At 43.2% G+C, this 27,952-nt stretch overlaps 1 protein-coding gene across 4 annotated transcripts in view; it reads left to right on the forward strand.

The window, feature by feature from the left end:
- phf2 (PHD finger protein 2) overlaps positions 1-27,952 on the forward strand; it is a 128,006-nt gene that overhangs the window by 80,133 nt on the left and 19,921 nt on the right. For all 4 annotated transcript variants that reach the window (XM_068051766.1, XM_068051768.1, XM_068051767.1 and 1 more), the window contains exons 9-15: positions 9,100-9,206; positions 9,342-9,433; positions 10,343-10,432; positions 11,700-11,966; positions 17,281-17,400; positions 21,998-22,116; positions 27,103-27,293. In XM_068051766.1, coding sequence (XP_067907867.1) covers positions 9,100-9,206; positions 9,342-9,433; positions 10,343-10,432; positions 11,700-11,966; positions 17,281-17,400; positions 21,998-22,116; positions 27,103-27,293 — 986 coding nt within the window. The remainder of the gene's footprint in view (positions 1-9,099; positions 9,207-9,341; positions 9,434-10,342; positions 10,433-11,699; positions 11,967-17,280; positions 17,401-21,997; positions 22,117-27,102; positions 27,294-27,952) is intronic.

Here is a 27,952-nt window from a genome sequence, read left to right on the forward strand (position 1 = left end):
TTCTGACCTTGACCAAAAGACCAGCTTTAAAAAAAGATTGGAATTGTCAGTTTCGCCATTTTTGTAAAAGCTGGCCCACCGTGAAGCTGTCCAAAGATCCTTCCCACTCTCAGCAACTGTCAGCTTTTTTAAGAAAAAGACCCTTACCTGGTCTGGCCTACATGTGACTCCAGACCCACAGCAATGTGGTTAACTCTTATATGCCCTCTGAAATGGCCTAGCAAGCCACTCAGTTGTACCTAACCGCTACGAAGTCAATGAAAAGAAATGAAACCGAACGGACCACCCGGCATCGACCTAGGCACCAGAAACGACAACGGCAAACCCAGCCCTGTCGACCCTGCAAAGTCCTCCTTACTAACATCTGGGGGCTTGTGCCAAAGTTGGGAGAGCTGTCCCACAGACTAGTCAAGCAGCAGCCTGACATAGTCATACTCACGGAATCATACCTTACAGACAATGTCCCAGACACTGCCATCACCATCCCTGGGTATGTCCTGTCCCACTGGCATGACAGAGTCAGCAGAGGTGGCGGGACAGTGGTCTACAGTAGGGAGGGAGTTGCCCTGGGAGTCCTCAACATCGACTCCGGACCCCATGAAGTTTCATGGCATCAGGTCAAACATGGGCAAGGTAATCTCCGAATGATTACCACCTCCCGCCCTCCCTCAGCTGATGAGTCAGTACTCCTCCATGTTGAACACCATTTGGAGGAAGCACCGAGGGTGGCAAGGGCACAAAATGTACTCTGGGTGGGGGACTTCAATGTCCATCACCAAGAGTGGCTCGGTAGCACCACTACTGACCGAGCTGGCTGAGTACTAAAGGACATAGCTGCTAGTCTGGGTCTGCGGCAGGTGGTGGGGGAACCAACACAAGGGAAAAATATACTTGATCTTGTCCTCACCAATCTGCCTACCGCAGATGCTTCTGTCCATGACTGTATTGGTAGGCGTGACCACCGCACAGTCCTTGTGGAGACGAAGTCCTGCCTTCACATTGAGGAGACCGTCCATCATGTTGTGTGGCACTATCACCGTACTAAATGGGATAGATTTCGAACAGATCTAGCAATGCAAAACAAGGCATCCATGTGGTGCTGTGGGCCATCAGCAGCAGCAGAATTGTACTCAACCACAATCTGTAACCTCATGGCCCGGCATATTCCCCACTCTACCATTACCATCAAGCCAGGCAATCAACCCTGGTTCAATGAAGAGTGCAGGAGGGCATGCCAGGAGCAGCACCAGGCATACCTCAAAATGAGGTGTCAACCTGGTGAAGCTACAACCCGGGACTACTTGCATGCCAAACTGCATAAGCAGCATGCAATAGACAGAGCTAAGTGATCCCATAACCAATGGATCAGATCTAAGCTCTGCAGTCCTGCCACATCCAGTCGTGAATGGTGGTGGACAATTAAACAACTAACTGGAGGAGGTGACTCCACAAATATCCCCTTCCTCAATGATGGGGGAGCCCAGCACATCAGTGCGAAAGATAAGGCTGAAGCATTTGCAACAATCTTCAGCCAGAAGTGCCGAGTTGATGATCCATCTCGGCCCCCTCCTGACGTCCCCAGCATTACAGACGCCAGACTTCAGCCAATTCAATTTATTCCGCGTGATATTAAGAAACGACTGAAGGCACTGGATACTGCAAAGGCTATGGGCCCTGACAATATTATGGCAATAGTACTGAAGACCTGTGCTCCAGAACTTGCCGCACCCCTAGCCAAGCTGTTCCAGTATAGCTACAACACTGGCATCTACCCGGCAATGTGGAAAATTTCCCAGGTATGTCCTGTGCACAAAAGGCAGGACAAGTCGTACCCAGCCAATTAGCGCCCCATCGGTCTACTCTCAATCATCAGTAAAGTGATGGAAGGTGTCATCAACAGTGCCATCAAGCAGCACTTGCTTAGCAATAACCTGCTCAATGATGCTCAGTTTGGGTTCCGCCAGGGCCACTCAGCCCCTGACCTCATTACAGCCCTGGTTCAAACATGGACAAAAGGGCTGAACTCAAGAGGTGAGGTGAGAGTGACTGCCCTTGACATCAAGGCAGCATTTGACCGAGTATGGCATCAAGGAGCACGAGCAAAGCTGGAGTTAGTGGGAATTGGGGGGAAAACTCTCTGCTGGTTGGAGTCATACCTAGCGCAAAGGAAGATGACTGTGGTTGTTGGAGGTCAATCATCTGAGCTCCAGGACATCACTGCAGGAGTTCCTCCAGCGTAGTGTCCTAGGCCCAACCATCTTCAGCTGCTTCATCAATGGCCTTCCTTCAATCAAAAGGTCAGAAGTGGGGATGTTCGCTGATGATTGCACAATGTTTAGCATCATTCGCAACTCCTCAAATACTGAAGCAGTCCGTGTAGAAATGCAGCAAGACCTGGACAATATCCAGGCTTGGGCTGATAAGAGGCAAGTAACATATGCGCCACACAAGTGCCAGGCAATGACCATCTCCAACAAGAGTGAATCTAACCATCTCCCCTTGACATTCAATGGCATTACCATCGCTGAATCCCCCACTATAAACATCCTCGGGGCTACCATTGACCAGAAACTGAACTGGAGTAGTCATATAAATACCGTGGCGACAAGAGCAGGTCAGAGGCTAGGAATCCTGCGGCGAGTAACTCACCTCCTGACTCCCCAAAGCCTGTCCACCATCTACAAGGCACAAGTCAGGAATGTGATGGAACACTCTCCACTTGCCTGGATGGGTGCAGCTCCAACAACACTCAAGAAGCTCGACACCATCCAGAACAAAGCAACCCGCTTGATTGGCACACCATCCACAAACATTCACTCCCTCCACCACCGACGCACAGTGGCAGCAGTGTGTACCATCTACAAGATGCACTGCAGCAACTCACCAAGGCTCCTTCGACAGCACCTTCCAAACCTGCGACCTCTACCACCTCGAAGGACAAGAGCAGCAGATGCATGGGAACATCACCACCTGCAAGTTCCCCACCAAGTCACACACCATCCTAACTTGGAACTATATCGCCGTTCCTTCACTGTCGCTGGGTCAAAATCCTGGAACTCCCTTCCTAACAGCACTGTGGGTGTACCTACCTCCACATGGACTGCAGCGGTTCAAGAAGGCAGCTTCCACCTTCTCGAGCAATTAGGGATGGGCAATAAATGCTGTCCAAGCCAGCGATGCCACCACCTTCTCAAGGGCAATTAGGGATGGGCAACAAATGCTGGCATAGCCAGTGACGCCCACATCCCATGAATGAATTTTAAAAATATCACAGATTCTGTCTCTTACAGGCTCGGCCGCTCCAGCTTGTCCAATTACAGCTTGCGCAGGGACCTGGAGAGTTAAATCAGCAGCTGGCCAATGAGAGACAGAAACAATGGTTGGTTAGTTCCGGAGGGCGGGACCTATTGGAGCAGTGAGGTCTTTGACGATCAGTGAGGTCCTCGAGGAGCAGCAAGTAGAAGGTGGAAGTTAGGAGGAGCATCGAAGAGGTCAGTTGTGAGCGAGCAGCATCGAGGATCATTGAGGAAGGTGACGCACATTAGTGATTGGCTTGATATGCGTTGGACTGAAAGCTTGTATGCTATTCAACCAATGGCCCTCCATTTATTTCAGTTACTTTGTGCACTCGTGAAGGAAATCATGCACCATGGCAAGCCACAGGAAAGATATTGTTGCTGGTGATGGTGGAGATGAGAAACGTAAGGAGGAGGTCAACAAAGGATTAAGGAATATGTTGCACTGGGACTGGCTGGAAGCAAAAGTTGGTGTGTTATTTGCCAACTTCTTTCGACAGATTCAGCAACCCTGCAGAACGTTGTGGCTGTGGTGCAATTCAGACGTACACTATGGTGCACAGGGAAAGAACTAACTTGTAAAGCACGCTGAACGTGTGAAGCACGTTGAGAACATTGAGGTCTGTAAGACCAATTATCAGCTGTCAACTAAGTCTCATGAAATTGTATTCTGAGTACAGTGCAATTTTATTCATTACACAAAATTGTGCGAAATTGCCATTACTCAAACCAGTTTGCTTCAAATATGCACAATATTGCATTTGAAACTAAGATGGTACTATTATCATTTTACAGCTGGCATGCTGAAAGAACTCTAAATGATCAGCCATATAGCCTACATCCATTCCTCAAGGCTGCTGCTCCTATTGCTACAATTACCTGTGCATTGTCTTCAGTTCCCTCATCTCCACCAAAGCCATCTGTACCGATCAAAGATCAGTGGATAAATTTTGAAACCATGCTTCTTGGTTTTCTTGCTGAGAACAATCTGCCTTTTACCATGGCACCAAAAGTTATCGTTCTTGCAAAAGTGTTATCTAAAGATCTGAAGGCATCCAACAAACGTTCAGTAGATCGCACATCAGCTTCATATAAAATGAGGTTTGGCATTGGGAGATTTTTCCAAGTAAAGTTGTATGAAGACCTAAAGACAAGTTTCTTCTCTCTGAACATTGATGAAACAGCCTCTGAAAGTCATCAGAGTTTTTGGAATTCTGGTTAGCTACTTTTCATCAGAACTAGGAAAGGTTATCATTCACCATCTGGATTCTGCAGCTGTTATTTGCATCAACACTGAATCCTTGTTTGAAAAATTAGCTAAAACATTTGACAAACATAAACTGCCATGGAACAATTTGATGTCTATCTTGATGGACTCCTGCAGTGCAATAAGGAGCTTGAAAAATGGTTTGGAAGTGCGCATTCACAGAGAAAAAGCACCAACCACATTTGTTGAATGTAGATGGGGATTCAAGTCACCACATTCACAATGCATGTCAGAAGCTCTGCAAACCTTTTGATTTCCATGTTGAATGTCTTCTACATGATCTCTTTTGTGACTTCAAGTGGTCAACGGACTTGCATGAGTTCTTTAACCAAATTTGTATGTGTCTTAGAATCAAGTAGAACATGCCAGAATGCTATGTAAGCATACATTGGTTGACAGTGCTTGATGTCACTATGGATACACTGTGCATGCTGGATGCTTATACCATCTTTCTGGATGAAGCAGATAGGATTCTATACATTGACCTGTGTAAAAGAATCTACCATGAATGTTATGTCAATCAGAAATCCAAAGTCGAGATCTTGCAGGTGAAAAGAGAACTACGCAAGAAGAGTATGACTTGAAAAGGAAAACAGCACAAAGCAAGAATCACACACAAGCTGTTTTTCAGAAGAAAGTACATGCTACTAATCCTATATTTCTATGCTGGTGTACTTCCTATGCTAAAGGAGTATGTACTTCTCTGTCGGAGTACAGTTCCAATGATTCACAAGCTGAATGATGAGCAGGTCAACATAGTCAGGCGGTTCTTGGCATGTTTTCTGAAGCCAGAGGTAATTAATGGAGCCAAAACCAGCAAGCAGCTCACAGAACTGGATGTAAAGAAGGCATAAATATCCTTGGCCTGCAGGACATGTTTGGTCAGGCTACAATGAATATAATTGTAGAATCAAGATCTGGTCCAGTCAACAAAAAGTTTCAGCAAGAGGCAAAGTGTGCATTCACAAACACTGCTGTATACATTCTGAAGAAGCTTCCCATGGCAACAAATTACTGAGGCTCATGTCCACATTGGACCCTCTTGCTACTGGACATAGTGTTAGTATGAGGTACATGAAATCGTTGCCAACACTTGTCACTAATGTGCTCACTGAGGGAGAACTTCAGAGCTTCAATCTGGAGGTCAGACAATTCTATACAGAGACACAGTTGCCCCATACAAAAAGGAAGGAAGGTTAGAGTGGTGGATTCAGTACACAAGGGAGCAAGTATAATACTCTCTACCTGCAGACTTGTATTTGCTTTGATGAACTGCTTCCATGGCCCTATGGTTGAAGGTTCTTTCAGCACAATGGCTAATATCGTTGTTATCCACCCGGATGAATGTTAGCATATACAGTGCCATCCAAACTGTGAAATATGCACTGAGAGCAGAGGATAAGTAAATATTGGAGTACTTCTCAAGAAGACACAAGACGAGTGATCTCGTCAGTGGCAAGCTGGTGAAGTGTATGCAAGAGGCCCGCAAGATGTCCGCTGAGGAGAAACATCAGGGAAGCAAAGAAGAAGAGGAACAGAGGAAAAGGCTAGAAATTGCACACCAGAAACTGGCCACAAAATGCTCTGCCAAAGCAGTTATGATGGTTGCTGCCAAGAAAGTTAGAAAGGCCCATGTTACAACTCTGTATTCTTCAGCTAAAGGGGAAACCTAACCAGTCAATTAGCAGTGTGTTTGTAAAACTTTAGCACAGATTAATGTACGAATAAGTTTAGGCGACATGTTTAGATAGAGGATCTGGATCGGCGCAGGCTTGGAGGGCCGAAGGGCCTGTAACTGTGCTGTAATTTTCTTTGTTTTTTTGTTTGTCATGTTCTGGTGTTAAAGTTTAGTCCATTCTTCATAATTACATGATGTACTAACTGTATTAAATGCTGAAATGTTGGAATGCTGCAATAATTTTGGTGATTTTATGCTAATACGTTGGTCCACCATCTTGACAGTAATCGAAGGTAAACAAAGGGAAAACTAATGTTTCTATACGTTTGAAGTGACCTGGAAGCATTCATTACAGTTTACTAACAGTGCTATAATTACATGTTCCTTGTCAAAAAAATTTTCAGACGTTTTTGTTTTTGGCCACTAATTTTCAGGCCTTTTGGTCTTTGGCCACTCTCATTCCTGCAGAAGTGTGCACATGTGCTTCAGACACTGTTTGGAAGTAAAACGTCACCCCATATCTCTGCCTCCCAAGTTGCCATAGGTTTTGCTATTTTTATGTAAAATAATATAAAATCAAACTGCAGGTGTATGTATGTGTACTACATGTATGTGAATGTCCGAGTCCTGTTATTCGCACTTCACTTGAAGACTAAACTTCACCTTGAAACCTCTGTGCAACGCCATGGCATGCAAAAAAAATCTGTCATTCATGTGCGTTGCCTGTTCACAATCTTCACACCTTATTACATATTCTGATCATGCTTTTTATTTCAATTTTTAATATTAGAAATGCCCACATAATCAGTTATAATGGGAATGTCTTATGTAAACAGCTCCTGGGAACGTAGTAACTGCAGGTTGTGGGCACTAGGTAGCAAACATCAATTGCCATCTTGTTTATCGAAAAGCTTGTTTTCATTGACTGATTGTAGGCAATGCCACAGGCAACTTAACAATGTGTATTAAGAATCAAATTTTTTGGAAATCAAATATGACTGAAATTCTTCAATATGAGGCAGCCAGTTGTGGGTCAGATGTATCACAGCACCATATGAATTAAAGTCATTATATTTGTTTGAATACGCAACGCGACATGAAATCCTGCGACATTGATCACAAGTTGTGGGAGTCAGTTGCCAGCGTTCGCCAGAGCTGGCGGACAGCCATAAAGGCGGGGCTAAAGTGTGGCGAGTCGGAGAGACTTAGCAGTTGGCAGGAAAAAAGACAGAGGCGCAAGGGGAGAGACAACTGTGCAACAGCCCCGACAAACAAATTTCTGTGCAGCACCTGTGGAAGAGCCTGTCACTCTAGAATTGGCCTTTATAGCCACTCCAGGCGATGCTCCACACAGCACTGACCACCTCCAGGCGCTTACCCATTGTCTCTCGAGATAAGGAGGCCGAAGAAAGATTTGTTTGAATAAAACTGTTTTCTAAGTTTGCTGAAATACTGATTGGCCAGGATTTTGCAGTCAGCAGCAAAAGAACAGGCTTGCCATTAATTATGTTTACAGCTGCCCACATACTTTTTTGGCAGGCTTTTGAGCCACAACTTATGGTTCTTAAGAGAGCATTTCCAGCACTTGCACCCTATATGGGGGATCTGTGGTGTGTGTGAGTAGGACAAGCAACAACGTGTATTTTCAACCAATCAGATTGATGAATCCTCACTGAGATATACAGGGCTGGATTTTCGGTCGTGGGTCCTGGTCCCGTCGTTGGGAGGAAATGTAGATCGGGAACCCACACATACCAGCCTCGAGACCCAGAGGGCAATTTCTGAGGAGGTGGCCAATTAAGTGGCCACCTCCAGGAGTCCTATCCTAATAAGGATGGCGAGGAGGCCCTCCAGCACTGACAGATCAGCAACTCCACTGTCAGAGGTGGGATCTGCTGATGTAGGTAGGTGAGAGTGTGCCTCAAGATGGAGGTGCTCTTTGAAGACTTTTTTAAAACTTTAAAAGTAAAAAGAGACCATAGCTGCCATGTTGTCATTGTGGAGGTGGAACCCACCACAGGATGGCCTGTGACTGCAGCTCCACTCATTCTTTGGGCTGGATTTGGCCTTAGTGGGGAGCCCGACTGCTGACTGGAAAACTCCAGTCGGCGTCTGCAGATTGGTCTTAATAGGCCCATTAAGGGTAGACATTTCCACCCCCCACCACTCAGCAAGCAAGCTCTTCAAAAACGGCCCAGGGGCAGGACCATGCTGGCCAGCGGTGGGAAATTGTGGGCCCGTCCGCCTCCAGTCCCGCCTCATCGAAGGCTGATTAAAAATTTCACCTGCAGAGTCTAAACTAGGAAATATAAATTAGAATATTTAATTCATTGTAAAATCATGTTCAGAAAGCAAAATGAAGAGATAGAAAGATGGAATAGAGAGAGATAAAAGGGACAGAAAGTAAAAGTGATATAAAAAAAATCTTCAACAATAATTAACTTCTTGCAAAATTAAAATGTTACTACCAGAGAGGTTATTTGGCAGTAATTAAATCTATCACTCTATTTCACTTGCATCTTAATGCACCAGCACTAACTTTTTCTGGTGTGCTTAGTGGGTATGTATGGATAAGTACAGCAGCTTCATGCTCTTACATGGATTTCAATGCCAAGTCTATCAGCAAGGTCATGCAACATTTGGAGGAGCAGGGCAAATCAGACAGAAATACTCAGATTTCCACATTTAACTGTACATGTCCAGGACCCGACCTTGCTGTCTAATTTACTCAGTAATAACGGTGGGCACTGATAGCCTCACAGGTATTCTTAACCCAAAATCCGGGTCATTGTATAATTCTAGATCATGTTGATTAAACTGCTTGTTCCTGTAGCTAACTATAATTTTGTTTTACACAGAGCCTATGAAGTGGAAAAACGACTGAAAATTGGTAGCCCTATCAAATTTTCAAACTTTGAAGTCATATGTTGGTACGTTGGCAAATATCTGCTTGAGACATTTAAAGGTAATGGAAGCAAGAAAAACTACTTTCCAACGACATATTAGTTGTCTAATTTTTCAAAAGCTTTCATCTAATGCTGGATTTATAATTGATGTCAACTGATACTGATGGCATTATTGCTTTCCTGATTTCCAATAGGTTTGCACAAATCTGGGAAGCAACCTCCCTCTTACCTGGTACTAGGAGCAAAAGCTCTAAATGGAGCTTTCAGGTCATGGACTAAGAAACAGGTAAAGAATGTTTGCTTTTTTGCAGTTATTAAGTACCATGGGGATATAATCTGGTAAAATGGGGGCAAAAAATTAGCAATTTTGCAGGTTTTTGCCCTCCATCATATTGGCCTTGAATGATTTTCAGGTGTTGGGGCAGCCACCTAAAAGAAACGTTAAGCCCTTTGCCTTTGCTCCTTCGGGGCAAAGGCCTGTCTTTAGAATCCCTCAGAAATTGGGGTGCCTCAAGCAGAGTACGGTTTCGTAGCATGGATGAGCCCTAACAAGCTGCTGCCTCCAAAAAGCTAAATAAAAATTTTGTAATTTTTAATGTGAAGTCAGGAGGAGCTCTTGCACCCCTGACAGCCACTGACAAAGCCTTCATCTTGCTGCCCTCCCACCTGAAACTTAACTGAGGTTGCAGCTAGCCCAAGATACAATCCCCCTGAAGGGCAAGCTGCCTGTGGAAGAGTGACAGGAGCCAGAAGGTCATGCGGAATGTTTAGATAAAGCCCGAGAGCCAGTTTTGGGCCTTTTGATTTGGGCATGTCTACGCAGCTCAAATTCTGGGCCTGAAAACGGCTCCAGACGAATTTCTATCCCATGTATTTGAAAGAGCAGTTCTATTAGTCCCAATGTCCTGCTGTTTCCCTACAGCCCTGCAAAACTTTCTGTTTCAAGTATATATACAATTCCTTTTTGAAAGTTACTTACAAAGGTCATTTTAGAAGTTACCTTCTGACACAAACCACAGAAGCAGGAAGTAACTTTGCACATTCCTGGTTATCTGGATATAGTCATGTAGGTTATGAACATAATTAGTGCTTGATGACACTTCATGGTCACCATGATTCCCTGTAGAAGTCCTCTCCATTAGCTGCAGTTAATATTTATCAGTTATTGACCTATTACATGATATTTTCATCTTAGGTTATAGCCGATCATGAAGATGAAATTCCAGAAAATATTAAAACAGCACAACTTATCAAAGAATTTGCCAAAGAAATACGAATAGCAGAGGTGAGATTCCTTCCATAATCTGACTGCAATATTTTATTTATTATATTTATTAAAGGGTATTAAAACGATATCAAATAATGATCACACCTTCCTAATGTTCTTTATTTAGTTTTTTGTCCTAAGACTTTTTGATCAGTAAAGCTATTAAAAATTATTCTTTCTTAATGTAATTATGTTGTCAAGAGATGTTTTAATGGAAATGAAATCATATTTTTCCCAGAAAAGTCAAATGAATTTACAGTTCCATAATATATACCTTTTTAGGGGTTAAAGCTGCAGTATTTCATAGGAACATCCTTCTAATATTTTACAGTAAACAGTTTAATTTTTGCCAGATATAGTTGTAACTGGCATAACATTGTTAAAAGTGTGCATATTTTAAAAAATGGAGAAAGAAGAAAACTTGATTAAGCATCCCTCTTTGTAGATCATCAGTGATATCATTCTTTTTATACATTATTATCTGGAAGATTCAGACTCATCAGTTCCTGAGGATGTTTTCTGCAGCATCACTGGAACACCTAGACGTCCTTGCACTGCTAGACCCATACATGACACTGTACAGGGATGAGATATTTCAGTTGGCAAAAGAAAAGTAGGTGGAGTCTCAGTAAATGTTCTAACGGTGTGTTCTGTAATGTTGCTGTATTTTCAGACTCTATATTTTTGCATGGTATTATGATAAATGCCATTCCAACAAATCATGTGAAAACACTGATGTTTTCTATAAGGTACTGCAGCTTTATATGAAACTCTCTTCTGGTTGTATGTATGATTTTATAAACACTTTGATTTAAGATATGAGTAATTTTTAATAAATGGTGCTATTTTAGTTAGACTGAAAGTTCAGTAGATGCTACAGAAATAAATTTAGCAGTTAGTTCAAATGAGTATTCTTAATTGAATGCAATTGGAATTCTTGTCCTCAAATTAAGTCTGTGAAAGCTACACAGAAAAGCAAATTCTCCCACTTTGATTTTTATTTTTAGCTATATTTGATAGCATATTAAAAACAGTCTGAAATTAGAAAAGCATAACTTGATATTACATGTAAAAGCACGATATTTTAAGGAAACAGTTTGTTCGTGATTGAACATTATATCAAAGAAGAAGGTATTCGGCCTCTGTTTGCTGTCAGATATTCAATAATATCCCATTTAGAAAATGTTTTGGAGCAGAGTAATTGCTTTTCAGCTTGGATGTCAATATTAAATGTGCCAGTGAATTACAGGTTGTATTATATTTTCCAATATTTATCTTCTCACAGAATGCACTTAAAACAAATGAAAGTGAGGTGAGTGATATAATATGTACTGCCAAAAGTCCTACTGTACCTGTCAAACTGCCAGCACACACAGGAACAGCATCTATTGAAAAGCCAGAGAAAAAGAAAGCATCACGGGCCAAAGAAGGAGGAAAGAAAAAAGGGAAGAAAGAAAAAGAAAGTACAACATTAGTTCCAAACCTTGACATTCTTGAGGCACATACAAAGGAGGCTTTGATTAAAACTGAAGTGCCAAAGAAAGGGGGAAAGGTGGGTTTTTTACTAGATTAAAAGTTAATCCACCTTTCTATCTATCACTTCATGTGATTATATATTGTTTAGAGAGATAATGCAAATTCCCATGGATATTGTAACTGTAGAAATATATGTAGTTCATTTGTGCAGCATAGCTTAAAGTTTAGCAGATGTTCTGTATTATCAACAGAAAATGTTAGGAATACTCAGCAGGTCAGGCAGCATTTGTGGAGAGGGATTTCTCTCTCTCCAAAGATGCTGCCTGACCTGCTGAGTATTGCCAGCATTTTCTATTTGTATTTCAGATCTCCAGCAGTATCTTGCTTTTGTGCTCTATTATCCTGATGCCCAGTAAATAGTAATTGCCCACAAATATGATGGAAACTGTTTTCATTTGTTTCGGTCAGTTCAGGCAATGAAGTTTTTCAGTTTAGGCTGAGAAATTGACCTCACCCTGCTACATGTGCTTCCCCCCACTCCTCAGTTAATGTTGACACACTCCTTCCTCTCCCATCTAAAGTGCTGCCTCACTTTTGTACCTTTCCCTGTCAATTTCCCCCTTCCCTGTATTGCTATCGATTTACCTCCCACTTCATTCTTGTCAACTTCTGCCCGTCACTGCAATCCACTTCCTCTTTCCTACCCATATGTGCCTTCCTTTACATACAGTTTATCTCCTCACCGTGCATTCTGAATCACTCCCTTCTCCTCCCCTTTTAATTGTTGCCTCTGTGTACTGGAGTCAGTAACTCCAGTATCCAAGTGTCACAGTGTACCATGTGAAAGGTGGTACATTTACCTTTAACGTTGTAATATTTTGATTTCTCATTTCTGGCACCTTTTTTGAGCAACACACCCCTTAGGTCAGGTACAGTGCAGGTTAGAATGCAGAATACAGCTCTCTACTCGGTTTCAACTTTGTGGGCAGAATTTTGGGTTTTGGGTCGGCACCCTGGCATTGGGGTCAAATGAGGGTCACAATCCTGCACAGTGTGGGATATAGCCACCTGTCAGTGATTCTCCCCGAATTGGTCAATTAATGGCCAGAGGGTGGGCTCACTTTTAATTAAGAATGGCAGGTGGGCTTTTAAAGTTGGACGGCCAATAGGAGGGCCTCCAACGTAGACGAAGCAACAGCCTGCAGTTCAGATGTGAGAAAGAGAGGGTACATCCATTTTAAGGCACCCTCCCTGCAACTTTTAAAAGTTGCAAAATAAAAAATGGCCTCAGCTGTCGAGCCACCATTGCAGAGGGGTAGAAAATTCCAGTTGGCCTCTGACAATAGGCCTGAATATGCCATTAACTCCCCTTAATCTTTGCGCCTACCCACCTCCATTCTGACCTGTCTCTCTCGCCCATCTCAGAAAAGTGCCCACTATGATGGAAAGTTTTCTATTTTTCACAACAGCCATCCTTTCAGCCTGCAAATGGGATTACCCATTAGTACCAAATTAAGGATGGCTTGCTCAATTTATTGGCTAAGAATTTGTGCTGAAATTGTCCAAACTTAATTCAAGTAGAATTCTTATAGCCAGAGAGATATTTCCATTCCATTGGTTTAAGCTGGATTCTTAAACCAGTGGAAGAAGTAAAAATACTTATTTTCAACATTGGAACCCATTTTGAAACAACAAATAGGAGCGCTTGCAAACACTTAAAATTGAGCGTAGCTCAAGATCTCCTGGTTGAGTTACAAATTGGAAGGTACTTAGGATCATGCATCTGGCATCATAATGAAGACAATAAATAAAAGCATCACAAAACAGTCCAACCAATAGATATCTCCGGCTAAAAATTCATTTGCCCTTTATTTTTGGATGCGGGGTCATAATTTATGACTTGCTCGTGCTGGTTATGTTGGAAGTGGGCAGCATGCAAAATTGGCGCACTCACCTCCTTACCATGGTTGCAGCTTGGGGCCCACGGGTTCCTCATTGCTGGCTTTCTCTGCACCGCTTCTGGCTGCCTCTGCACAGCAGCAGAATGATCAGCATTTTGCTAAGAGCATATGATGCAGCCAGCCTGCTGCTCTTAAAGGCAGTCTGTCACTCTTAAAGGGAAGCTGCACTGAATCATATTGCTGGAATTTAAAAGTTGGAAAATGGAACATGAGGGCAGAGAGAGGGTTGCAAGGTGACGAATATGATGGTGGAGATGGGCAGGAGGAAAGCCACCATGGTTCCAAAGGGGAATCGGCGGCCCTTGAGGACCACCCTCAGAAGGGATTGTGAGCAGTTGACCAAGTCAATTCCCAGCATCTGGCCCTAAGGACCTGGTAGCAGTGCCACAGAACTCTGATGACCTCATGTGGATGGTCAAGGCCAGTGAATGCATCTTCATATGCCATCTCCTACCCACCACGCCACCAACCTCTCACGCTGCTCAATGCACCACCCCCCATCACTCACCCAGCACCAGTCCTTGGCACTCAGGACACGCCTAATCTCCAGATAATTCACTTCAACCTACCAGTGCTGCCAGCCTTACACCACCTCTTGCTGCCTCCACATGCTTCCAGCTATTCAGCTGTGGCATGCATATCACCTAAACACAGCATTACACAATCACTGACATTCTGCCCTCTCTCTTGCATGACAAAGAAGGTGTCGCTGAGGACATTGTGGATGACGGTATCTTCCTGACTTCTGCCTCTTCTCAAGTCCCAGCACACCCTCATCTTGGCATGATGTGCAAGCTGCTGATGGTGTCACTGTGGACCTCTTGCTTCCCACCCCATCCTCCCTTCCCCTTCTGAGTTCCTGCTTTCAGACACCAAAGAACTGCCTCCTGCCCAGTCACAGCAGTCCAGGGAGGAAGAGAGAGAGCAACAGCACAGCACTGATGAAGAAGCCCCATCACTTGATTTTACACTGATAGCCACCAGCTCAGATACTGACATTGCACTTACCTTGGAGGCTAGTATAGAATTAGAATTAGTACATGGTGAGTCACCGGGCATGTGAAGGCTTGCAGCCAGGCCAACAGTAAAGCATGGTTTGTTTTCCAGCTCATCGGAGGACGGGGTTGCAGATGAGTTCTTCTGCAGAGGACTCAGATAATCACCTCAATGGGGGGGCATACAGGGAAAGTGCTGATGGGCATGCACGCTGCAATGCTGGCCATGCAATGGCTGGCCTGCCCGACAGCCTCCTGTCACTGTCAAGGAGCATACAAGAATCCGGCTCCAAGCTGGCAGAGGGCATCATGCAGAACCTGCCCTCTCTGCAGCCTCTGTTCCAACTACCTGTCATCCTGCAGACCCAGAGGTGATGACACTGCTGCCCCCATACCCATTGCAACCTTTGTGTTTATGGGTCACCTACTCCTCTGCCGTCACTGTACAGCAACACTCCCTGACAAATCCAGGAACTCACCACAACACCTCCAAAAATACTTCCGAGTGCTTTCAGGCACTTTGTAATAGTAGTAGTTCTTAAAAATTGCTTTACCTGCAATTTGGATGCCTGGCCCTTTAAGGAACGGTATTGCAGGGCCCACCTGGCAGCTTAGTGCTTGTTGTTTGAAGAGTGATGCGCAGATTCATTCCCTGGTTCAAATTAGGTATCCTGGTGTTGCATTGGCTGGTTGGGCTGTGTAGCATCAAGATAGCGCTCCGTCACAGCCTTCCGGTGCACGTTGGGGTCATCAGTGTGGCCGCCCTTCTTAAGAGGGCTGGCTGTGCATACCGCTGTGGAAGCTGCTGGCAGTGCAGTGCTCCCCAGCAAAACGGCGCCAAGACTGCAGTAGTGCTGCCGAGATGAAATTCTTGCCCTTTGATCTTTCAAAAACCGGCAGACAAACAGCACCCCTTTAAACTACAAACAAATCATGCTAATTTAAAGATGTATCTTTAGAAATAACACACAGCTCGACTCAAAATGGGGGACTGCACTTGAAGATTTTATCCCCAAAACATTGCATGACCTTTACTCTCAATGTTTTACCGTATTGAGTAATGTCACAGTAATTTTATAATGTTTTAACACTGGGCAACAGAAGTAATAAATCCATAATAAACATCTGTTCATGACACTATATGCTGCTTTTATTATGAGCATACATTTTTGCAGACGTTCTCCTGCACAAATCTTGCCATAACTTCAAGGGGAGAGCCTGTAGTTTCCGCAGCTCTTCAGTGGGTGAGTGGGAGACCTGCCACTGAAATTCACCCACTAGGTTTTTAAATTAGTGTCCGAGTGACTGTCACATATTTGCTAATTTGGTGAACAGGCAGCGAGGCAGGTTTGTCTCTGAGTCAGTCGTGGCTCAGTTGGTAGCACTCTCTTCTGACTCAGAAGGTCGTGGGTTCAAGCACAAAAATCAAGACTAACACTCCAGTGCTGTACTGAGGGAGTGCTGCACTGTCAGGTGCTGTCTTTCAGATGAGACGTTAAACTGATGCCCCATCTGCCATCTCGGATGGATGTAAAAGATCCCATGGCCCTATTTTGAAGCAGGGGACTTATCCCTGGTGTCCTGGCCAATTGTTAACCCTTAATCAATATCTCAAAAACTGAATCTGGTCATTGTCACATTGCTGTTTTGGGAGCTTCCTGTATACAAATTGGCTGCTGTGTTTCCTACATTGCAACAATGACTGCACTTTAAAAGTACCTCATTGGCTGTGAAGCACTTTGAGACATCTGGTGGTCGTGAAAGGTACTATATAAATGCAAGTCTTTTCTTTTATATTAATGGGTATCTTCTGTTACCTGACAACTGTTTCCATTTGTGCTGTTTGTGTGAAGGACAGCAGAGCATTTTTGCTGAATTTGTACCAGAATCTACTTCACAGCCAGTGGATAATGGGGCACCTTCAGCAATCAGCTGTTTTGCTGGTCCCCATATGAATAGTGTGTATGGAAACTGAAAAGGTTGACCCTCTATGCCAAAAACAGGCAGTTGGTAACTAGGCATATACAGTGCAAGACAGAGAAAAGCCATCGTTCTCAAAACAATTCTATTCTCTTCAGTAGTGAAGTGAGTGGTTGTAATTTTTATTATTTTATTTACTTCCAACTAGTGCTATTTTTTATTGATTAAAGTATTTATTTGTATCACTTTGGAAACAATTCAAAAATCAATGGAGCAAATTTTACAAAAACATGAAAGTGTGCCATGGCACCATTGTTAAAGTTGTTTGGTACTGTAACTAAACAAATGGCTGAAACTTTGATCATACTGCTCTTCAGTTAAGATGTTTAGACTTATACAGAAGCACTATCTGCACAACACTGCTGCATATTACATTGTCCTATTATATTAATACTCCAGTTCTATCCTATTTTTCAGCATTTTATGCTACATAAAAATGTTTCTTTTTTCATAGGCTTCAAAGAATGTGTTAAATGTGACTGGCAGAGAAAGTGTAAACAATCAAAACGATGTGGTAAAATTTGGAATACAAGAGCAGAACAAAAGCAAAGCTGAAGTGAAATGGAAATACAAGGTAGACTGATACTGCGAAAATATAACTATATTACACATGGCTTCTTTTGTGCTTTTTGTAGTGAGGTAAAATCAATTTCTATAAATATCTTATGTTCAACATGAGCCAGAACTGGAGGTTTTTCAATATTCTGGTGGGCACCATTGACCAGGAACTGGACTAGACCAGGCACATACATCCCATAGCTATTAGAGCAGGCTGAGTAATCTGCAGTGAGTGGCTCACCTCCTGACATCCCAAAGCCTTTCCACCATCTACAAGGCATAAGTCAGGAAATAGGGTGCTGGAATACTCTCCCCTTGTTTGAATAGGCCCAACCACAACAGCACTCAAGATGCTCAATACCATCCAGGTCAAAGCAGTCTGCTTGATTGGCACCCCATCCACTGGCCTAAATATCCACCCCCTTGACGCAATTTGTGTACAATTGTAGCAGTGTCAGCTATCTACAGGATACACTGCTGCAACTCCCCAAGGCTCTTTCAGCATCACCTTCCAAATGTAAAACCTGGAAGGACAAGACAGCAGGTACACGGGAACACCATCACCTCCAAGATCCTCTCCAAATCACACTCCATCCTGACTTGGACATATATTGTCATTCCTTTATTGTCACTGGGTCAAATTCCTGGAACTCCCTACCTATGGTAGTACACACACAGTAGTGGTTCAGGAAGATGGCCCACCATCACCTTTTCAAGGGCCTCTAAAGATCGCCAATAAATAATGGCCTTGCCAGTGGTGCCCTCATCCTGAGAATTTAAAAAAGTCAAAAGCCACATGGGGGAAAACGAGGAAGATGGAATCATGGTTTGGGTTCTTAGGTTTGGTTAACTGATGAAAATCCATTGAAAAGTTTAATTCTAGTAGCTAATGCAAACTATGTACATTGTGTACAGATTATGGAACAGAAATAAATGATAAAAAGTTAGAAGAAAAATAGACTTCTTGATAGAATTCCAAATCAATTATGCCTGATTGGTTATGTTCATTTAACTAATCAGAAATCTTGGCAGAGATCCATTACACCAAAGTTTCACCCATTTAGTACTCCAGCCAGTTTTCTGGTCAGGTTTTGCACACTTAGATTAGATTAGATTAGAGATACAGCACTGAAACAGGCCCTTCGGCCCACCGGGTCTGTGCTGACCATCAACCACCCATTTTTATACTAATCCTACACTAATCCCATATTCCTACCAAACATCCCCACCTGTCCCTATATTTCCCTACCACCTACCTATACTAGTGACAATTTATAATGGCCAATTTACCTACCAACCTGGAAGTCTTTTGGCTTGTGGGAGGAAACCGGAGCACCCGGAGAAAACCCACGCAGACACAGGGAGAACTTGCAAACTCCACACAGGCAGTACCCAGAATCGAACCCGGGTCGCTGGAGCTGTGAGGCTGCGGTGCTAACCACTGCGCCACTGTGACTTGCACCAGAAATGCCTACCAGTTTATATTGCCTATATATAGTGGTTATCTGGGATTGCTAAGATGTGCTGTTTACTGAACTGTACTTAAAAAGCCCTATTGTAAGGCTTTTAGCAGCATTTTGAGGAAATGTCTGAACCCTTTCTGGAGTCAGGTCATTTACATTGGCTAAACCTTTCCCTGACTCAGGCCAACCCATAGGCAAAGCCATGTGCCTGGAAGTGAGGGAGGAAGAGGGAAAAACTGGGGTTTTCCTCACCTCATGTCCAGATCTGCTGTAGACAAATTGATAGAGATTGATTGCTGTGATTAGTCAACAATTCCATTATCCTACCATGTGACTGCCGGGATGGGAGAAGGTGAATCAGATGAACTTTGGCCTATTTTTGTCTAGTGATTCCTGTGTTTCTATGAAAGTCATCACATATTGCAGGTTTGAGGGTCACTACTGGCATTAGGGCCTTTTGGGTGCTGTCCAAAACCAGCAGCCAGAGAGCCTCCAATGCTGTCCACTGTCCTTGGGGAGAAAACAAAAATTAACTTTGTTTTCGACTTTGCTGCCTGCCCTACTCCAATCCTCCAATCAAGAGAGGAACTTGGTGCAGGGACTAAAGCCCATTTCAAAATGGGTGACCCAGCAACATTGGGTGACCCAGCAACATTCCTTAGGTGCAAAAACCAGGAAAATTCGTTGCTATAATGTTTTTGAAAGGAGAGAATTTGGTGGTCCAATGATCCTTTCTTCTCAAGATCTTGAAGTTTGTGAATATTGTACATTTCATGTTTTCTATTACTTATTGTGCAAGCACAATGTGTTACTGCATTGTGGATTGTTTGGCCTGATTAGGGAATCCATGTGAAATGCTTTAATGTGTGAAAAGCTGTCAACTAGTCAACCATTTCAGCCTTCTGCCAACAATGTTGAATTCTGCATTATTGTTTAGATTAGGTCAATGCCTTTCAAAAGTAACAGTATCTCAAATGATGACTGATCAAACAGTAGCATTGAACTCTGCATGTGCTATATTGGCAAATTCAGAATAGTTGGCCAGAGGATGTATCTTGTTATCTAGTCCTTGAAATTGACCTACCTTTCCTCAGTTATTTAGCAGTCATCCAAAGAATTGAGAGGAAAAGTAGGTCAATTTCAGAGACGAGAACTACAAGATGCACGTGCACATCCCAGATGGTGAACGAACAACAGAAGAAACAGGTAATTTAAAACTTGTATAATTGTTTATTGAATCTATTTTTGTAGTACAATAAAGCCAATATTTAACAAAGGCAAAGAACTACAGATGCTGGAAATCTAACAAAACTGGAAATGCTGGAAACACTCAGCAGGTCAGTCAACATCAGTGGAGAATATGGATCAATCAGTATTATGTATGTAATTCTGATGAAGGAGCAGCTGCTGATTATTTGTTCTCTCCAAAGATGCTGACTGACCTGCTGAGTGTTTCCAGCATTTTCTGTCTTTTAAGGTTAGTATTTAGGGTTAGACAGTGTTTGAAAGGATTATTTCTGTTTATAGTGAACACCCGGAACTAAAATCTGTTTGTTGAGGGAATTCTAGCAGTTTGATCACATAATCTCCGGACTCTCGGGAGTTCAGAGAATAATTATTGATAGAACCTAGAACTTTAAAAAAACATATATGTCGCCTTATACATCATATAAGCTAGCATCTTGCAAGCCAAGGTTTACGTCACCACCTAACCACCAGAACTTCAAAAAATATGAGCAGTTTAAATGTGTTAGGCACCCCTCCCCGCTTCTGGTTTGTATACTCTTTATTATCGGGTTTTTGTTAAACATTCACTCTACAACATTGACGCACAGTAGCAGAGGTGTATAGCATATATAAGATGCACCGTAGCAACTCGCCAAGCCTCCTTCAACATCACCTTCCAAACCCGTGACCTCTGCCACCTAGAAGGACAAGGACTGCAGACGCATGGGAACACCACCACCTGCAAGTTCCCCTCCAAGCCGCACACCCTCCTGACTTGCAACTATATCGCCGTTCTTTCACTGTCGCTGGGTAAAAATCCTGAAACTCCCTGCCCAACAGCACTTTGGGTGTACCTACACCACATAGACTGCAGTGGTTTAAGAAGGAAGCTCACCATCACCTTCTCGAGGGCAGTTATGGATGGGCAACAAATGCTGGCCTTACCAGTGACACTCATATCCTATGAATGAATAAAAATCTGAAAGACAGCGGCTAAACTTTAGCAAAGGTTAGGTTGTCCTGCCGCTGGGACCGAAAGTGGGACCCGAGTTTATACAGACGGATGGTGGGAGCATGGGTGGCATTTTACCAACGGTGGCCAATTAAGAGGCGTCGCTGTGGCCACTATCTAATGGAGCATGGCGATAAAGGTGGCTGCTGCTGAGGCTACAGGAAGAAGAAGAGGAAGAAAATGCTTCTCCATGTTGAGGTGCCCACCAGGCAGGCGGGTGATCTCACCAGCAGTAGCTCTGTAGCTGCTGGGGGGGTGGTGGTGGCACCTCAGTGTGTCATGGAATGGCCAAAAGGAGGTCCTTGGTCCCCCCCAACCCCCACCCCACCAAACCCCGGAAACCTGCTGGGAGGCCCGCAACAGTTTACCTAGCAGTCTTTCCACGCAGTGGTGGCCCCTCCCAATGCTGGTAAAATGCCGACAGGGACAGAAAATGGCCGATAATTGGCCAATTAATTAGTTTAATAGGGAGGCTGCGCAGCTGAGGTTCCCGCTGTTAAGAAAATTGCTTCCCGACACCTTCCGCTATCATTTCATGAGGCCTCCCAGCCCGTCTCCAGAGGACTGGTAAAATCCGCCCCAGCATCTCAGACAATGCAACACTCTCCTAGTACTGCACCAAAATGTCAGCCTAGATTATGCACCCAAACACTGGAGTGGGAATGGCATCCACAATCTTCTGACTCAAAGGCACGTTTGCTGCTATTGAGCCAAGGTTGATATGGAAAGATTGAAAAGAGGTTCAATTATTTACAGATTTCCTTAAGTAGTCATTGAGTTCTTGTGTAATAATATAACTATAATAGGAATGCTAGATGTAAATGATACAGCTGATGCTGAGTTTAATAACAGGTGAAATGACTTTTCTTTAGAGATGAAAAACTCATGTCTGCATTTTCTTTACTTCGCAGAACAGTAAACCAGATTCTCTGCTCAAAATGGAAGATGGAAAATCAGACAAATCATTTTTGACAGGAAGCAAAGACAACAGCAAGCTCAAGTTGGTCTTCACTAATAAAAAACTGCTGAGGTGTGTGGTAAAGTATTTAATCAAAAACACCTTCATCTGTATTTAATTGAAACTCATTTATCCAAAAATTTGAAAGCGTTTGTCAGCATAACTGGTTAAAAAAATGACACATGTGGCATAAAAACAAAACCTTCTATGGTGTTTTAAATACAGCATGAAATACACGTTACTTTCCAAATGATGCTGTATCAGTAATAGTGGTATATAGTTAATCTGAGCCTAGACACTAATGTGGTACTATTAGATGTATTTTTTTAACCTGAGCCCAAATACTTAATTTTAAACATCAACTATTCATCTGTTTTGTAAGGAAGTTATTTATACTGTACTAAGTTGTTTAGTTTAGTTTAGTTTAGAGATTGTTCTTGTAAAAATACCCTTAAGTTTTATTTTGATATGTGAATATAAAACTGCTGATGAAAACCATTAAATGCCTTTTGATCGTCAAAGTTACATGTCAGCAGTATTTGAGTGATTTTGAAGTTAACGGCAGCTAAATGGTATTGCATTTTAATGCACTACTGTGTGATTTTCATCTTGAGGTTCCCACACTGTCAGGCTTCCTCATCGCTTATAGACTAAATTAAAGTGGAAATCACCCCACCACACTTTATCATGCAGATTTTAGACATTTCTAAGTAGTTTTAAATGGAAATTTGGATGGGCAGCAAAGGTTGTACGTGCCATTAGCCTCTGCACTTGATATTTCAATTAGTAAATCTGTAACAAGGTGATGAGAAAAGAAACAGATAATGTAATGGGTTAGAGCAATATCATTGTTTTTTAAATTTTTCTTTCTATCTTGTATATGTATTAAGGCTTTCTGGCCTTTTGTGACCCCTAACCAGTTACAAGTGGACATATATATGTAACAGAAATAAACCATAAACTGACCATAGAATACTACAGCACAGTTTGAACCATTTGACCCATTGAGTCTGAATTGATGTTTTTCTCCATGTGATTGTATAAAACATTGGTTCACCCCCAGCTGGAGTATTATGGCCAATTCTAGGCAACGCATTTCAGGAAGGATGTCCAGCCTTGGAGAGGTGCAGAGGGGATTTACTAGAATGGTACCAGGGAAAGACTTCAGTTCTGTGGAGAGACTGGAAAACGGGGTTGTTATACTTGCAGCAGAGAAGGTTAAGTGAAGATTTTATAGAGGTGTTAAAAACCTTGAAGAGTTTAGATCAGGGTTGTCCTTTTCACGTGGTGGGGGGGGGGGGCGGGGTGGGGTGTGGGGTGCACATTACAATTGTTTTAGATTGGGGGCCGGTGAGACAGTTTTGGAAAAATAAAGGCATTAAAAATTTAATTCACAATTAATCAAAACAACAACAAATTTTTGTGAAGACGCTTTAAATGAGAATATAAATTTATTGACTTACTTTCTCATCACTAAGTTGGACACTGATTTAGTGAGATACTAACTTCTCCCCCTCTCTGTGTCCTTCCCCTCTCTGTCCCCCCCCCCCGTGCCTGCGCCATCCCCCTCCCTGTGCATGCCACCCCGTCCCCTGTGCACGCCCCCCACCCCGTGCGTGCCCCCTACCCCCCGTGCGCATCCTCCTCGCTCTCTTTGTCCCCCTCTCTCTGACCCCTGTCTTGCTCCTTCACACTGTTCCCCTCTCTCTCTACCTCTCTCTCTCTCTGCCTTTCTCTTACTCTGTCTCTCTGTGTCCCCCCTCCCACCACTGCAGCAGATGGTTGGTCAGTTTTTTAAAAAATTGCACTGTTAGTTTCATAGCTGACAGGTGCTGACATCAGGGACAGCCGTTCTGAAGTTCCGACAGACTCGGTTTTCCGGTGGGCTTCTAATTAAAAAGTCAGAAAACCTCGAATCTGTCCAACGTTGAGAAACAGCTGTTCCTGCTCCCAGTAGAGGCCTGCTCAGGTCGGGAAAAAAGAACTTGACCGAACCGCAGCCGGCCTGAGTCCCTCCGATTTTGCCCCGAGCCCGACCTGACCCGAACCCACCCCAAATTGACCCGATCCGACCATCCCTTTACTTACCTTCTGACTGGGAAGCTCCACGAAGCTGCAGCGCATGCGTGATGACGTCATAGTGACGTCACTTGCTCACTGTGCAGATTCAGTTTCGTCCCGGACTGCCAGCTCAGGTAAGTTTTTTAATTTCAATACTGACGAGCGCAGTACTTACCATGTGTGTCCGGATCCGAAAGATGGGCCCAGCCCGACCCGAATCCGACATGTGTCGTCGGGTCCCATCGGGTTCGGGTCAGGTAGCCGGCCTCTAGCCCCCAGCACTGGTCAACCGTGAAACTGACAGCGCAAATTTTTTAAAAAGCCAGTCTGCAAGAAGACAATGAAGGGAAATTTCTCACCTCCAATCACGGTCCCCTGGTGAGGATGAGGAACGGACCCTGCTACGGTTTACATCCGCGGGCCGGATAGAAACCTTTGGCAGGCTGGATCCTGGACTGCGGGCCATATGTTGAACAACCCTGGTTTAGATAGCGTAGATTAGGAAAAACTGTTTCTAATGGCAGAAGGATTGGTAATCAAAAGACACAGCTTTAAGGTAATTGACAAAAAAAAGAGTACATGAAATTTTTTTTTACACAGCCATGGCTCATTTGGTAACACTCTCACCTTTTGAGTCACAAGGCTCTAGGGTCAGGTCCCACACCAGGGCTGAGTACAAAAGTCAAGGCTGACATTCCAGTGCAGTACTGAGGGTGTCACATTGGCTGCCACATTTCCTACGCTATAACAGTGGCTACGCTACAAAAGTACTTCATTGGCTGTAAAGTCTTTTTTCAGTGCATTGTTACGATCTGGATTGCACTGCCTGAAAGGGTGGTGGAAGCAAATTCAATAATAACTTTCAAAAGGGAATTAGATAATAAAGGCTTGAAAATGAAAAATTGCAGGGCTGTGGGAAAAGAGCAAGGGAGTGAGACTAATTGGATAGCTCTTCCGAACAGTAGGCCCAAACAAGATGGGTCAAATGGCCGCCTTCTGCTGTACCATTCTATGCTTCTATGGCCCATCTAGTCCAGTCCCACCCTTTTTCTCACTCTCCAAACACACTAATATTCTTTTAAAAAGGGAATTAGTTGGTTGTTTATAAAAGAATTCATGAACTCTGCCTCAGTGATGAATTTGTGGTAATGAATTCCATGTTCTAACCCCTTTCTACCCTCGTCTTTAATTCTTTCTGTGATTATCTTAAATTTGTGCTTGCTCATTACTGTACTGAACAATGAACACTTTAACATGAACCTTTGTAATCTTGAAAACCTCTATTAGGTCACTGCTTAACTTACTCAATTTCAGTGAAAACTGCAGTAACTTCTTAAGTTACTACTATAGAACTAAAACTCTTCATCCGTCATAAAACCCGAGTGAATCATTTTTTTCAATGCTTTTTCATCGTTCCTCTAATGGGGTACCCAAAAGTGTACACAATATTCCAAACTCACCCCAAGGTTTTGAACAAGGTCAGCACTATTTCCTTGTTTTTGTGTTCTAAGCCTCTAGATACAACAGTAAAATTCAGTTTGCTTTTTTTCATCACCTTATCTACTTGCATTGTCATTTGAAATCTGCTGTTTATCTTCAAACCAGGGGCATTTTGCTCCTCTATTCCATTTAAAGTCTTACCATGTGAGATGTGTTTCCTTATTTTTACATTCAAGATATTTTGTTTCAATATTTTCTGCATCAAAATGCATCTACCACCTATTTATTTATGTCCTTTCACAATTGTAATAACAATTTGTTCCATATATTGACCATTTGGTTATTGAAATATTTGCGTCGATATTTACAGCAGGTCTACAGGGGAGTGCGGGGACAGTCCAGCAAGACGACATGGGTGTCTTGCTGATTCTAAAGGCAGGACCTCATTTTAACTTTTGTCTATCGTTCCTGCTTGGCAGCCGCACAGATTGATAGCATGATCGTCCGCCAGGTGGGAGAACCAGCGGCAGGAAGCTACAGTTGGGGACCTTTCAAGTTGGTGCCCAGCAAGGGTGTCCCAGTTGCCCAGTCGGGGAGGGTGGAGGGAGTAAAAGCTCGGGGCTTGGAAGGCTGATGATCACCGGAGGTAGGGAGAGCGGGTTTGGGGGTCGGGAGGTTGGAAACTAGTTAATACAGCTTGGCAGGTTGGTGATTACAGGAGGGAAGGAGCTAGAGATGGGGTACAAGAGGTTGTAAATTCTGGGAGGGAGGGAGGGAGCTAGTTGTTGGGCATGGGACATCGTCATTTTTGGGGGCAGCTGCAGTGGTGGCGAAAGAAGAGAGCGCCACAGTTGGAGCTGTGGGAAGCCAAAGGCATCCTCACAGGGCCGGTCCTGGCCAATGAAGAGTTCTGTAAAAAGGCACTACTTACATTCTTGAGCCATGAGTTCCCTCCTCCATTTTACTGACTGGGAAAGCTGCGCCGCAACTGCTAGATTTAAATCAGGCTCCCAATTGCAGTGTGGAAGCCTGATATAAATACGTTAATGTAGTTTCACACCTCAACAAGGCGAGATACCCACACGACATGAAACCCACTACAATATAGGTGGCAATAAATGGCAGGTTGTGAATGTATTCCCCATTTATAAAATGTTAAAAGCCGGACTCTATCCTACCTGTCATGGGGCTGTAAATATTGAGGCCATTGTTTCTGCAGATTAGTTGCAGCTTCCTTTTTAATGACTGCATCAACTATTTAAATCCTGTGTGGCTGGTCAGAAACAAATTCTGATCTCGAAATTGTTCATAATCAGTGAAAGCTAAGATGGTTTAAATCTCTAGCCTTTCAATGCTAATCTTGATGAGCTTAATAATGGGTTTGTAATACTTATCTTACACTTTTTACAAAAACATTTTTAAAAAATATACACAGAGGAATGATTGGTGATATTTGTGTTCACAGCATATCAAAAAGGTGAATATTTTTGCTTTCCATTGTCGACAATATGGAAATTTTTTTTTTTCTTTTGATGCCTATATATTGTGTTTCAACAGTTGTAAAGGAGTGAAAACTCAGCCCAAATCTGTAAAGTCTGATCATGTGTTTGGGTGTTTGCAAAATATTAAAGAAGACAAACCGAAACCAGTAAGAGATGAATACGAGTATGTTTCAGACGATGGTGAATTGCAGATTGATGAGTTTCCTATAAGAAGGAAGAAAACTGCTTCTAAAAGAAGTTTAACCTGTAAGTAATTTGTTTTAGACTTCTTTATTTACACATGCTGAAGTGTAAATCAGTATAATAGTGGTGATTACCAGGAATGTATCTTGCAGAATTAAGAGGTTTAAAATTCTTCCTTTGACAGCTTTGAAAGGTGTTGAATAAATAGCATTTTGCCATCTTGAACCAGTTGAAAGAGTACATGAGTAACAGAAACTGGACAGACAGGCAGTATAGTACAGCTGATGTACAATAATGGGACAAAGGGTTTGGGAAGCGGTGTGTACACACAGGAGCTGGAGAGTTGGGTGGGGAGTGGGGCAGGCTTGTCGGGCAGGGTAAGTTCATGATTTAAACAATGATGAGAATTTTAAATTTGAGCTGTTGGAGACTAGAGGCCAATGTAAGTCAGCAAGGACAAGGATGAGTGGAACTTGGTGTGGAATAGGATACAGGCAACAGAATTTTGGATGATCTGAAGTTTACAGATGTTTGAGGATGATAGGCCGGCCAGGAGAACATTGGTGTAATCAAGCCTGGAGCTGACAAAGGCATGGATGAGGGTTTCAGCAGTAAAGTTGGAGCAGGTGCAGATGTGGGTGATGCTACAGAAGTGGAACTAGGCGATCTTTTAATGGAAAGGATGTGGGGTCAGAAGCTGAGCTTGGGATCACACAGGACAC

The sequence above is a fragment of the Heterodontus francisci genome, chromosome 19 (genome assembly GCF_036365525.1).
Source record: "Heterodontus francisci isolate sHetFra1 chromosome 19, sHetFra1.hap1, whole genome shotgun sequence".
NCBI lineage: Eukaryota > Metazoa > Chordata > Chondrichthyes > Heterodontiformes > Heterodontidae > Heterodontus > Heterodontus francisci.